This window comes from Camelus ferus, chromosome X (genome assembly GCF_009834535.1).
Source record: "Camelus ferus isolate YT-003-E chromosome X, BCGSAC_Cfer_1.0, whole genome shotgun sequence".
In the NCBI taxonomy this organism is placed as follows: domain Eukaryota; kingdom Metazoa; phylum Chordata; class Mammalia; order Artiodactyla; family Camelidae; genus Camelus; species Camelus ferus.
In genome coordinates, this window is record NC_045732.1 from 51,764,173 (window position 1) to 51,778,567 (window position 14,395).

The 14,395-nt window shown below is 36.2% G+C and overlaps 1 protein-coding gene across 1 annotated transcript; it reads left to right on the plus strand.

The window, feature by feature from the left end:
- The first annotated feature begins 9 nt into the window (after nt 1–9).
- On the plus strand, nt 10–12,772 carry LOC116662021 (SH3 domain-binding glutamic acid-rich-like protein 3). The gene is made up of 3 exons (XM_032475157.1): nt 10–274; nt 12,096–12,263; nt 12,673–12,772. The coding sequence occupies exons 1-3, from the start codon at nt 227–229 to the stop codon at nt 12,736–12,738; spliced, it is 282 nt and encodes a 93-aa protein (XP_032331048.1). The 5' UTR covers nt 10–226; the 3' UTR covers nt 12,739–12,772.
- The last annotated feature ends 1,623 nt before the right edge of the window (nt 12,773–14,395 follow it).

Sequence of the window (14,395 nt, forward strand, 5' to 3'; positions counted from 1 at the left end):
AGCCTCCGCCTCACCAGGCACCTGGAGTTCCTGGAATGTGCACAAGCTTGCGCCACAAGGGCTCTTGTTTCCCAGCCAATCGTGAGCGCAGGGCCTCGGGCCGTTAGCAACGACCCTGGAGAAGGGCCGGGTGTTGGGACACAGTGCCTAACGTTGCTGATCCGGAAGCAGCGGTGAAGTGGCAGAATTCGGGTTACTTCTGCAAAGTAGCCTCAGAGTGGAAACAATGAGCTCCATTAAAGTCTATTACACCAGCGTGTCAGGGTCTAGGGAGGTGAGTGGAAAGAAAAGGGCCTTAGCGGGCAGAAAAATGACTTAAGTGAAGACATCCCAGTTGGGGACTTAAGGATTGTGCTGAGCCATTACCATCCCCTTCCTGCCTTCCATTCTTCAGTTCCCTCCTCTGTAGGTTTTTGGGGGTGGGAAGTGCGGGAGAGAACAGAGAACTTCATTAATACCCTCACCCAGGTTGTGCTCTAAGACCTGATCTGGGAGGTTTCTGTGTCCTGAGTTCAACCATCTTAAGAGCTTCCAGTAATTTTGTGGATGTTTCGAATGGATGAGATAAAGAACTCTGTTTAAGACGGGAGAGGAAAAATGCCAGTGAATGGCCAAAATCCTTAGATAAGTCTTGGCAACCACAAAAATACAAACTGATTAATTCCTAAGAAGGTATATTTGCACAGATCAGTCATTTCTTTAGCTTAATTAGAACTAAGGAGAATCATCTTGACCAAGATGTACAAAATATTATAGAGCAATGTTTTCCAGCAGCAATATATTGTGAGCCACATAAGTAATTTAAAATTTTCTAGTAGCCACTTAAAAAATAGATGAGATTTTAATATTTTATTTAACACAAAATATACTAAATGTTACTATTGCAACATATAATCAGTATAAAGATAGGAATATATTATTTTTTCATATTAAATCCTCAAAATTCAGTATGTATTTTGCATTTATAGCACATCTAATTTTGGACTAGCCACACTACAAGTGCTTCATAGTCACATATGACTAGTGGTTATCACATAAGACAGCTCAGTTATAGAAGGACCATTATATGACTAGAAACTTCATTCTGCAAAGTTTTTGGAGAAGCATGAAAACTGAAAGATTTGGAATTGGTTATAAATGGTTGAGAAACATTCATCACACTCCCGATGTGTGCCAGATACCATGACAGGTGCAAGGAATGAGATTTGATCTGAGCCTAGAAAGAATACATTACTTTTCATAAGCCTCATCAGGTAGATTAGAGATTTCACCTGGATATTAAGAAACAATAACAAGTATTAGTTTAAAAAAGAAAATTACAGGCCATTTGACTAGTTATTTTTTTTTAACACTGTGAATTGTTATTGGATATGGTACTGAGTCTGTAAGAGGGAATGATTTGAAATCTGTAAGGACTGAAGTGGATGCAATAGAAGATTCACCCAAATGTTGATTTGTGTCACTCAAACTGTAATATAAAAATAATCTGGAGGACTTATTAAAACACTCCTGAGACCCACTGTAGACTCTGACTGTGTAGTTTTGGAGTGGAGTAAGGCTGATGATGCCAGGCTTATGAACCACCCTCTGACTAGCACTGGTCTAAGCAATAGTTCTTCTCTTAATGGGTTCCTCTGAGAAGGTTTTGAAAAACCACTATAGAAGTGTGGCTAAAGTCACATGCACCGTGTTTCTGCAATTTTAAAGACAAATGAGCCTCAGAAAGTGGAAATGTTGCATTTTGGAATTTCGGAAATTTCTCAGCTATACGTCAGAAATAAGCAGTTTTCCTAAGCGTGAGTGTGACTCGATTACATTTTCAAGTAGTCAAACAAAAAGCCTACTGACATGCCCTTTCACAGAAATCCCACTTGAGTAGACTGGGGTTTGTACTTGTCAAAATGCTTTCACATAAGTTTTCTCATTCTAACGTCAGAGATTTTATGTGACAAAAATGTTCAAGACTGTCATATGAAAATGTAGAAACTTCAAATTTAATATTTCTGATATATATTTTTTTAATTTCTATTTATAAAACAAGTTTAATAGATAACTATTACAATTTTACTTTAATAGTAGTGTGTATTTTTAAAAGATATCCGGCTATGACAATTTTATTTTAGTTGTCTGTGATTTAGGGGAAAAGACAATGGAGGGAAATACAGTAGTAACAGATGACACAAATCTAACTGTTTATATAAGCGGGCATAACAAGAATTGATCAACTGATACACACCGCATCTTTATCTATTCATCTGATAATGTGCATAGGTTGTTTACATATCTTGGAAATTGTAAATAGCGCTGCTATGAACACTAGGGTGCATATATCTTTTCAAATTAATGTCATCATTTTTTCTGGATACATACCTAGGAGTGGAATTACTGGATCATATGGTAGTTTTAGTTTTTTGAGGAAACTCCATACTGCTTTCCAGAGTGGCTACAACAATTTATCTTCGCAACAACAACGTACTAGGGGTCACTTTTCTCAACATCCTCTCCAACATTGGTTATTTGTAGACTTTGATGATAACAATTCTCACAGGTGTGAAGTGATGATATCTCACTGTTGTTTTGATTAGCATTTCTCCAATAATTAGTGATGTGAAGCACCATTTCATGTGCCTGTTAGCCATCCATATTTCTTCTTAGGAAAAAATGTTTCTTCAGGCCTTCTGCCCAATTTTTAATTGGGTTTACTTTTTATATTGAGTTGTTTGAGCTCTTTAAATATTTTGGATGGTAACCTTTTGTCAGTCATATCATTTGCAAATATTTTCTCTCATTGTGTAGGTTGTCTTTTTTAATTTTTTTAAGTTTTCTTTTATTGATTTATAATCATTCTACAATGTTGTGTCAAATTCCAGTGTAGAGCACAATTTTAGTTATACATGAACATACATATATTCATTGTCAAATTTTTTTCTCTGTGAGCTACCATAAGATCTTGTGTATATTTCCCTGTGCTATACAGTATAATCCTGTTTATCTATACTACAATTTTGAAATCCCGTCTATCCCTTCCTACCCTCCATCCCCTTGGCAAACACAAGTTTGTATTCTATGTCTATGAGTCTGTTTCTGTTTTGTATTTATGCTTTGTTTGTTTCTAATAGATTCCACATATGAGCGATCTCATATGGTAGTTTTCTTTCTCTTTCTGGCTTACTTCACTTAGAGTGACATTCTCCAGGAGCATCCATATTGCTGCAAATGGCGATATGTTGTCAGTTTTTATGGCTGAGTAGTATTCCATTGTGTAAATATACCACTTCTTCTTTATCCACTCATCCGTTGATGGACATTTAAGCTGTTTCTATGTCTTGGCTATTGTAAATAGTGCTGCTACGAACATTGGGGTGCAGGTGTCATCCTGAAGTGGGGTTCCGTCTGGATATATGCCCAGCAGCAGGATTCCTGGGTCATATGGTAAGTCTATTCTTAGTCTTTTGAAGAATCTCCATACTGTTTTCCATAATGGCTGCACCAAACTACATTCCCACCAGCAGTGTAGGAGGGTTCCCCTTATTCCACAGCCTCTCCAGCATTTGTCATTTGTGGATTTTTGAATGATGGCCATTCTGACTGGTGCGATGTGATACCTCATTGTAGTTTTGATCGGCATTTCTCTGATAATTAGTGATATTGAGCATTTTTTCATGTGCCTATTGATCATTTGCATGTCTTCCTTGGAGAATTGCTTTTATAGGTCTTTTGCCTATTTTTGGATTGGGTTGTTTGGTTGTTTCTTATTAAGTCGTGTGAACTGCTTATACATTCTGGAGATCAAGCCTTTGTCAGTCAGTTTCATTTGCAAAAATTTTCTCCCATTCTGTAGGTTGTCTTTTTGTTTTACTTATGGTTTCCTTTGCTGTGCAGAAGCTTGTAAGTTTCAATAGGTCCCATTTGTTTATTCTTGCTTTTATTTCTATTCCTTGGGTAGACTGTTCTAGGAGGGCATTTTTGAGATGTATGTCAGATAATGTTTTGCCTATGTTTTCTTCTTGTCATATGTTTAAGTCTTTGATCCATTTTGAGTTTATTTTTGTGTATAATGTAAGGGAGTGTTCTACCTATTGATTTACATGCTGCTGTCCAGTTTTCCCAACACCATTTGCTGAAGGGACTGTCTTTATTGCATTGTATATTCTTGCCTCCTTTGTCAAAGATGAGTTGACCAAAATTTGTGGGTTCATTTCTGGGCTCTCCATTCTGTTCCATTGGTCCATATGTCTGTTTTTGTACCAATACCATGCTGTCTTGATGACTGTAACTCTACAGTGTTGTCTGAAGTCTGGGAGAGTAATTCCTCCAGCCTCTTTCTTTCTCTTCAGTAATGCTTTGGCAATTCTAGGTCTTTTGTAGTTCCATATAAATTGTATTATGATTTAATCTAGTTCTGTGAAATATGTCCTGGGTAATTTGATAGGGATCATTAAATCTGTAGATTGCCTTGAGCAGTGTGACCATTTTAACAATATTGATTCTTCCAATCCAAGAGCATGGAATTCTTTCCATTTTTTAAAGTCTTCTTTAATTTCCTTCATCAATGGTTTATAGTCTTCTGTGTATAATTCTTTCACTTCCTTAGTTAGATTTATTCCTAGGTATTTTATTACTTTGGGTGCTATGTTAAAGGGGATTGTTTCTTTACTTTCTTTTTCTGTTGATCCATTGTTAGTGTAAAGAAATTCAACTGATTTTTGAACGTTAATCTTGTAACCTGATACTCTGCTGAATTATTTGATCAGCTCTAGTAGTTTTTGTGTGGAACTTTTAGGGTCTTCTATATATAGTAACATGTCATCAGCATATAGTGACACTTTTACCTCCTCTTTTCCAATTTGAATCCCTTTTATTTCTCTTGCCTGATTGCTGTGGCTAGGACTCCCAACACTATGTTGAATAGGAGTGGTGATAATGGGCATCCTTATCTTGTCCCAGATTTTAGTGGGAAGCTTTTGAGTTTTTCACCATTGAGTACTATGCTGGCTGTACGTTTGTCATATATAGCTTTTATTATGTTGAGATATGTTCCCTCCATACCCACTTTAGTGAGAGTTTTTATCATAAATGGGTGTTGAATTTTATCAAATGCTTTTTCTGCATCTATTGAGATGATCATGTGGTTTATGTCCTTTCTCTTGTTGATATGATGTGTTACATTGATTGATTTGCATATGTTGAACCACCCTTGTGTCCCTGGGGTGAACCCCACTTCGTCATGATGTATAATCTTTTTTATGTGTTGTTGGATTCTATTTACTAATATTTTGGTGAGGATTTTGGCATCTATGTTCATCAGTGATATTGGCCTATAATTCTCTTTTTTGGTAGTGTCTTTGCCTGGTTTTGGTATCAGGGTGATGGTGGCTCCATAGAATGAGTTTGGGAGTATTCCCTCCTTTTCAGTCATCTGGAAGAGTTTGAGAAGGACTAGTATGAAATCTTCGTTGTATGTTTGGTAGAATTACCTGGTGAAGCTGTCCAGTCCTGGACTATTATTTGTAGGGAGGTTTTTTATTGCTATTTCGATTTCATTTCTAGTGATTGGTTTGTTCAAGTGGTCAGTTTCTTCTTGATTCATTCTTGGTGGACAGTATGTTTCCAGAAACTTGTCCATCTCCTCTAGGTTATCCAGTTTGGTTCCATATACTTTTTCATAATATTCTCATATGATATTCTGTATTTCTATTTTGTTTGTTGTAATTTCTCCATTTTCCTTTCTTATTTTGCTAATTTGTGCTCTCTCTTTTTTCTTCTTTGTGAGTTTGGTCAGAGGTTTGTCGACTTTATTTACTTTTTCAAAAAACCAGCTTTTGGTTTGATTGATTTTTTCTATGTTTTTTTAAAACTCTATTTTATTTATTTCCTCCCTGATCTTTAGTATTTCCTTCCTTCTGCTGCCTTTTGGGGTTTTTTGTTCTTCTTTTTCTAGTTGTTTTAGTTGGTGGGTCAAATTGTTTCTTTGAGATTGTTCTTCTTTTTTGAGGAAGGCCTGTATTGCTATAAACTTCCCTCTTAGCACTGCCTTTGCTGTGTCCCATAAATTTTGTGTGGTTGTGCTCTCATTTTCATTTGTCTCAAGGTATTTTTTAATTTCAGCTTTGATTTCCTCATTGACCCACTGTTTTTTTAATAGCATATTTTTTAATCTCCATGTTTTCCTTTTTTTCTCCTTTGTTTCTCTGTTGTTGATTTCTAGTTTCATGGGATTGTGGTCAGTAAAGTTGCTTGAGATAATTTTCTATCTTGTTAAAATTGTTGAGGTTTCATTTGGGCCCAAGTACATGATCAATCCTAGAAAATGTTCCATGTGCACTTGAAAATAATGTATATCCTGTTTCTGGGGGTGTAATGCTCTGAAAATATCCTCCAAATCTAATTTTTCTATTGTATCATTTAATTTCTCTGTTGCCTTATTTATTTTCTGTCTGGAAGTTGTGTCTAGTGATGTTAATGTGGTGTTAAAATCTCCGACTATGATTGTATTCCCATCAATACCCCCCTTTATCTCTCTTCGTAATTTTTTTATGTATTTAGGTGCTCCTATATTGGGTGCATGTATATTAACGAGTGTAATATCCTCATCTTGTATTACTCCTTTAATCATTATAAAATGTCCTTCTTTATCTTTCTTCATGGCCTTTGTTTTAAAGTCTATTTTGTCTGAAATCAGTACTGCAGCACCTACTTTTTTGGCTTTTCCATTTGCATGCATCCTTTCACTCTCAATCTATATGTGTCCTTCTCCCTAAAGTGGGTCTCTTGCATGCAGCATATGGAAGATTCTTGCTTTATTAACCAGTTTGCCACTCTATGTCTTTTGACTGGAGCATTTAGTCTATTAACATTTACAGTAATTAATGATAGATGTGTGTTTATTGCCATTTTGAACTTACCTTTGCAGTTGATTTGGTATTTCCTCTTTGTTCCTTTCTTCTTCCTTTTGTAGTTTGGTAATTTTCCTTTGTATTATGTTGGATTGTATTTAGTTTTTGTGACTCCCTTGTAAGTTTTTGGCTTGTGGTTACCCTTTTCTGTTAGTCTATTAACCCATTACTATATCTTGATCCCATCCTACTGAAAACAAAAAATTAAAGAAAACAAAGAAAAATAAATACTGTATATTTTCTTGCTTCCCTCTTCCACTCTTAATGATTTCAATCTCTTCTTTTACAATTTCGTGTTTATTTTATTTGTAATTCATGAGTTATCACCTTTCCAGTTATGAGTTTCTCATTTCTGTAGCATCCTGCTGCTTTTCTATTTAGAGTAGACTTCTCAATATTTCTTTTAGCATGGGTTTAGTGTTGCTAAACTCTTTTAGTTTTTGCTTGTCTGTGAAATTCTTTATCTCTCCTTCTATCCTTAGGATAGCCTTGCTGGATAAAGTACTCTAGGCTGCATCTTTTTTCATTCAGGAGTTTGAATATATCTTGGCACTCCCTTCTGGCCTGTAAGTGTTTGTGTAGAGAAATCAGCTGAGAGACTTATGGGGGTTCCCTTGTAACTCACTGTTTGCTCTTCTCTTGCTGCCTTTAGGATCATTTCTTTATCCTTGACTCTGGCCATTATGATATGTCTTGGTGTGGGTCTTTTTGGGTTCTTCCTTTTTGGGACCTCTGAGCTTCCTGTACTTGGATATCTGATTCTTTCTTTAAGTTTGGGAAGTTTACAGTCATGATTTCTTCAAAAACTATTTCAATCTTCTTTGACCTTTTTTCCCCTTCTGGGACCCCTATTATGTGAAGATTGGTACGCTTTATATTATCTCATAGGTCCCTTATATCGTTTTCATTTGTTATTATTTTTTTATCTTGCAGTTGTTCTGATTGGGTTCTTTCTGTTGTTCTGTCTTCTAGGTCACTAGTTCTTTCCTCTGCATTATCTAGTCTGCTTTGCACAGCCTTTAGGTCAGTTCTCATCTCAGCCAATGAGTTAACCAGTTCTACTTTGCTCTTCTTTATAGCTTCAATTTCATTTCTGACATTTTATATCTCTAAACACTATCTCTTTTAGTTCCTTCAATACTTTGATCAGTCCTTTTTTGAAATCTTGATCTAGTAGGCTATCGATGTCTATTTTATTGATCATTCTTTCAGGCAATTTCTCTTGTTCTTTTAATTGGGAATTGTTTCTCTGATCTTCATTTTGCTATATCTCTTTGGCACTGTGGCTTATGGATTATCAATTATCTATTGTGGTCCTTAAAAAGTTTATTTATTTATCTATCTAATGCCTATGTAGGAATAAAATAGATTTTTGGCATCTTTGTCTTTTGAAGAGGACAATGTTTTGTCGGAGTTCCGCAGGTGCTGTGATTGGCTGAGCGGGTCCGTGAATGTGAGTCTTGGTGTATCTGTGGGAGAGGGTGAGCTACGAGCATCCTACTACTCCACCATTTTGGCCTCGTCTCTCATTGTGTAGGTTGTCTTTTGATTTTATTGATGGTTTCATTTTTCTGTGCAAAAGATTTATTTAAGTCCCATTTATTTATTTTTGGTTTTATTTCTTTTGCCTTAGGAGACAGATCCAAAAATATATTGCCGTAATCTATGTCAAAGAGTGTTACACCTGTGTTCTTTTCTAGGAATTTATGTTTTCAGGCCTTGGGTTGTGGTCTTTATTATATTTTGAGTTATTTTTGTATATGATGTGTGGTAGTGTTCTAATTTCATTGTTTTACATGTAGCTGTCCAGTTTTCCTAGCACTATCTGTTGAAGAGACTGTATTTTGTCCCTTGTATATTCTAGTCCCCTTTGTCATAGATTAGTTGACTATAGGTGTGTGAGTTTATTTCTGGGCTCTCTTTTCTGTTTCATTGATCTAGGTGTCTGATCTTGTGCCGATATCATACTGTTTTGATTACTGTAGCTTTGTAGTATAGTCTGAAGTCTGGACACATGATTCCTCCAGCTTTGCTGTTTTTCTTAAGATTGGTTGGCAATTTGGGGTCTTTTGTGTTTCCATATGAATTTTAGAATTATTTGTTCTAGTTCTGTGAAAAATGTCATGGGTATTTTGACAGGAATTGCATCAAGTCTTTACATTGTTTTGGATACTATGTCCATTTTAACAACATTAATTCTTCCAACCCAAGAACATAAACTATCTTTTCATTTCTTGTATCATCTTCAATTTCCTTCATCAGTGTTTTCTGGTTTTCAATGTATAGGTATTTCACCTTTTTTTAAAGTTTTTTCCTTGGTATTTTATTTTTTGATGTTATTTTAAATGGAATTTTTTAACTTTCTTTTTCTGATAGTTCATTATTAGAATTTAGAAATAAAACAGATTTCTGTACATTAATCTTGTATCCTGCAAGTTTTCTGAATTTATTTATCAGTTCTAATTGTTCTTGCATGGAGACTTTAGGGTTTTCAATATAAGTATCATGTCATCTGCATAAATGACAGTTTTACTTCTTTCCTTCTAATTTGAATGGCTTTTATTTCTTTTTCTTGTCTGATTGCTGTGGCTAGGATGTCACTACTATGTTACAGAAGTATCCAGAGTAGGCATCCTGCCTTGTTACTGAATTTAGAGTAAAGGCTTTTAGTTCATCTTGTTTGGGACCCTCTGTGCTTCCTGTATCTGGATATCTGTTTCCTTCTTCAGGTTTGGGAAGTTTTCCTCCATAATTTCTTCAAATACTTTTTCGACCCTCTTCTCTCTCTTCTTCTGTAACCCCTATACTGTGAATGTTGGAGTCCTTGATGTTATCAGAGATCTCTTAGATCTCTTAGATCTCTTAGATTGCTTTCAAATTCTTTAATTTTTTTCTTTCTACATTTCTGGTTGGGTGATTTCCATTATTCTATCTTCCAGATCACTTATGTGTTCTTCTGTATCACTTAGTCCTCTTTTCATTCCTTCTGGTGTGTTTTTTTTTAATTTCATCCATTGAATTATTTATTTTTGATTTGATCTGTTTTATAGTTTCCTTGTTTAAATGTTCAGTGTTTAGATTAATTCTTTTTCCTAATTAATTTAACATTTTATTACCAGTGTTTTGAATTCTCAGTCTGGTAAATTGTTTATTTTCATCTCATTATTTTTTTCAAGGGCTTTCTCTTGTTTTCAATTGAGAGTAGTTCCTCTGCCTTTTCATTTTATTTAACTTTTTCTGCCTCTATGAATTTAGGTGAACCAGCTACATATTGTGGTCATGAAGGTGTATTCTTATGTGGGAGCATCCTTATGTAGATTGATTGTGCCCAGTACCTTTACTGGGAAGGCTGGATTTTATGTGGATGCCAGTAATTTTTTTCCTTAGGGTGTGCTGGTAGCTATCACCTTGGTAGTGGGTGGGGCTAGAGATGGAGGTGCTAGAGCCTGTGCAGGGTGTGAGGCAGGACTTTCCCCCAGCTCAGTGCCCATCACAGCCTTGTCAGGTGCAAAGTCTGATCCCAGGTTGCTGGAGCAGTAGCCCCAAGGGTCATTCTTGGGATGGCTCTGTTTCCTTTAAGTGTTTGTTTTTCCCACTACCCACACTTGAATATTTTCCACAGAAGAGAGAAGTGCTGAAACAAGTAGGGCCTGTGCACATACAGAAATCTGATGTACTCCCTGTGTAATTGTCTGTGTCTCCACTTAGGCACAGACCATGGTTGAGCCTTTTCCTGGTTTTGCTCATCCCAGATCCAATGCCACACAGTGGCATAGTCTGAGCAGTGTTGGAGTGTTTGCTCTGCTTGGGCTAGGCTCACTCTGCTGGGCCACATGGCAAGTGGTTGCTGGAAACCCAGCAGCCACTAGAGCAGTCCTCTCTTTGCCCTCCTTAGGGGCAAGATACCTTTGTCTCTCACAGCTGATTACCATTCCCAGCCTGCACTGCTCCGCAAGGGAATCAGGGACTGTATGGTTTCTCTGAATGTATGGGGAGGTGAGCTGTGGCCAAGTAGTTGCCATCAGAAATTTGGGCTGCTTCTGGAGTGCCACGTGAGTAAGGGCCCACAATGGCCACCACAGCCTTACTTGGACTCTGCCTTGGGACCAGGTCACTTCTGAGTCCTAAGATTGAATCTTTTCCTTAGTCTTGGCTGCCCCAGATCCAGTGCTGCACTGTAGCAAGGAGAGAGGGGGGCTCAGAACATTTGCTCTGTTCAAGCTGGGGTACATGGCGAGGAAGTTGTTGGAAAGCCAGCAACCACGAAGGCAGACTTTTTCTCTACCCTGCCTCCAGGGCAAGCCAGCACAAGTGAGTGCTACTTACATTGGAGTACTGGCTTTTCCTGCCTATCTGCCCCAGTGGTCCTTCAACCAGAGAAAAGCATTTGTTATCTCCACATAGGACCTGAGGACTGGGAAGCCCAGTCTGTGCCCTGACCCATTCACTCCCTAGGGTCTGTGTCTGCTGGCACAATCTTTCTTTTCCTCTGAGTCCCCTCCCAGGACAAGTCCTGACCTAACCACTTTTCTTCCCTTCCTATATGATTACATATGTATCTTTCTTACAGCCTTGGTTGTACAGGTGTCCTTCTGCCAGTTTCTAGTTAGTTTTCAGTGAAAATCATTCCACATGTAGATGTATTTTGGATGGTGGTGAGGATGGGGAAGTGAGCAATATATCCTTTTTCTCTACCATCTTGATCTCTGCCAGCCTGATTACGGTTTTAGAACTGGCATTAACTTTCCCTCAAATTTAAAAACCTGATATCATGTCCATTTTCTACACAGTTACTATGTATTAGCATAAATTAATGCTGTGATGAGTTCAAAAGCCTGCTTGAACTGTTAGCAGAATGTTCATAACACTTCATGCCCAGTATGAAAAGAATTTGTTAAATATTTATAATTAATTAGATATTTTCAGCCCCCATTGACTGTAATTCTTCATATTTATGTATTAAACATATTTATATATTACATGCATACTATGTGTATATACATATGTAACATATAATATAGAGCGATGTTTATTTATAAGATATGTATACATCTCACAAGAAAATTACCTAACTTTTGCTCCTCAAAAAATATCATACCATTATAAAAGCTGCTCCTCTTACATAGCATAACGAACAGGGAAAATAAAAACATAAAATGAAATCAGTTTATTAATATATTTTTATCTTTGTCTATCTAGGTGAAGCAGAGACAGGAAGAAGTTACCAGAATTTTAGATACTTACAAAATAAAATATGAATTAATAGATATTTCTGTCAGTTTGAAAATGCTTCAAGAAATGAAGATGAAGGTTTCCATCTCTAAGGCTCTACCACCTCAGATATTCAATGGCCAAGAATATTGTGGAGTAAGAATAAATGTCTATATATTTTTTATTTTTATTTCATATTTTAAAGTCATATACTGTGGAAACAGTAAATTATGGGGTGTGAGGGTCAAGTTTATCTATTTATGTAATAACTTATGTTCTTGAAGAAAGGCAATTTGTATTTTATTATGAAAAGATCATAAAAAGAAACTGTATCATGCTGCTTGTTTGGGATACTTATGCAGTATTTTTCATCACACACATTATAGCATGAAGTGACTGCTATTCTGAGGAAATTTTTTTTTTTAATCTAACTTAGCTGGCAGCAGTTTGCATGCAAAGACCCAGGGAAGGTTATTAGCAAACTTACCTAGACACTTGAGTTTAATAACTTCATAATTGGGAATTATCAGTATTCACATTATGAGTTAATTTTTATTCTTTTTAGGATTTTGAAATGTTTCATAAGGCAAAGGAGAACAAAGAAATTCTGAAATTCCTGAAGATGGAATGAATGGGCAGCAACGACACAAAAGATGTTTATCAAGGTGGATCTGCATATACTTCCATATACATCAGTTACTCTAATTCTAACAATATAACTGTTTCATTAAAGTTAATTGTTACCTAGACTAAGTTGTAATCATTAACATGTGGATCTTTATCATGCATTAAAATAATTTCTCTATTACACTGTGAACATTTTATAAAACTGTGTAAAAATTTTGTTAAATATCTATCTATTGATATAAAACTTTTATTTTAAATCACTAGTAGCTGCCACTTTATAGGCATGAAGTAGACCTTTAATGCAATTTTCAATTTACTTTCAGCATTATTTTTTAAATATTTCTCAGTACTTTTAACAAAAGCCTACATACTGTACTAAGGCTGCTTAAAAAAAGAAAAGAAAAAGATCACTGGAATCCTTTCCAAATTCTCCTAAATGGAAATGAGGGAGGGAATAAGAATTTGTATTGTAAACAAATTCCTCAGGTAATTTTTTTTTGGTACACTAAACTCTAGGAACCGATACTAAAGAATACCAATAATTTTAGGTCACTCCTCCCTTGGTCTCTACCTGTGCTATAAAATGGCACTCTTCCTCCAAATCTGTTTCTCCTGTGATTTCTATATTGCTGAACGGCACCTCCACCCACTCAAATCTCAACTCAGAATCCTGAGAGTCATTCTTAAATATCATCCACTCCCTCACCTCTGTATGTAATCAGGCAACAAACCTTAGACGAGCTAGTCTTAATACCTCAGTTACTTCTCCAGTGCTCCAGCTATTGCCCTTGTTCCTGTCCTCAGCACTCTTGCTGTGCTATTGCAATGTCTTAACTCCCGACTTCCACTTTTACTAATCTAATATCTGCCCTTTGCATTGATTCTAAATGAGGACTTTTCAAACTTGACTGAACTTTGGAATCACCTGAGGAACTTTAAAAACCACAATGTCTGGATCCTACCTTTAATGATTCTAACGTGCACCTAAAGTTGAGAATAATAGAATTGGAGGGATCTTTCTAAAACTTAAGTCTAATCAAGTTTATATTGCCTGTAGCAAACATTTCTCAGTGTGGTGTATGAAAACCACATTCCTCAGAATCATCTGGAGAACTCAATGAATATGCAGATTCCTGAACACTTCCCCATACCTCTAAATCTGGGCAAAGATATTTGAATTTTAAATGAGTTGCTTCAGATAACACACTAATTCTTGAAAAGTATTGATCTATAGGTTAAAATTAAACTCCATACTCATTCTCTGAAACAAACCTCTGTACATTATTATTTTCTCACCTTTTAGTTACATCCAACACTCTCCCCTATTAACCCTACTTATCCTATTTGTAGTTTCCTAAAGGTTTCAGCTTTGCGTTATCTTGCCTTTTTGTACATACTTGCAGGCCTACATAGTCCTGCCATCTGCTTGACAAGTAATTACTGCTATTTCAAGTAAAATTTCTCTAAGATGCCTTTTGTGACCTCCTCCTCCCTAATATAATGAAATACCATTTTTCTTTATGACCCAGATGGTACCCAGTAGCTACTTTTATTGCAGCACTACTAACAGTTTAGAACTATTACCTCCCTTGAAAGTCATAATTGTCAATACTTCTTTTAAGTGAGGATCTAAGAGAATGGGACTGAGGTCAGCTTCATAA

Excerpts from the sequence above, each read along its gene's own strand:
- LOC116662021 (XM_032475157.1), top strand. The coding sequence starts at position 227 with ATGAGCTCCATTAAAGTCTATTACACCAGCGTGTCAGGGTCTAGGGAG. Across the intron at positions 275-12,095 it reads GCGTGTCAGGGTCTAGGGAG|GTGAAGCAGAGACAGGAAGA; the intron begins GTGAGTGGAAAG and ends TTGTCTATCTAG. Across the intron at positions 12,264-12,672 it reads ATGGCCAAGAATATTGTGGA|GATTTTGAAATGTTTCATAA; the intron begins GTAAGAATAAAT and ends TATTCTTTTTAG.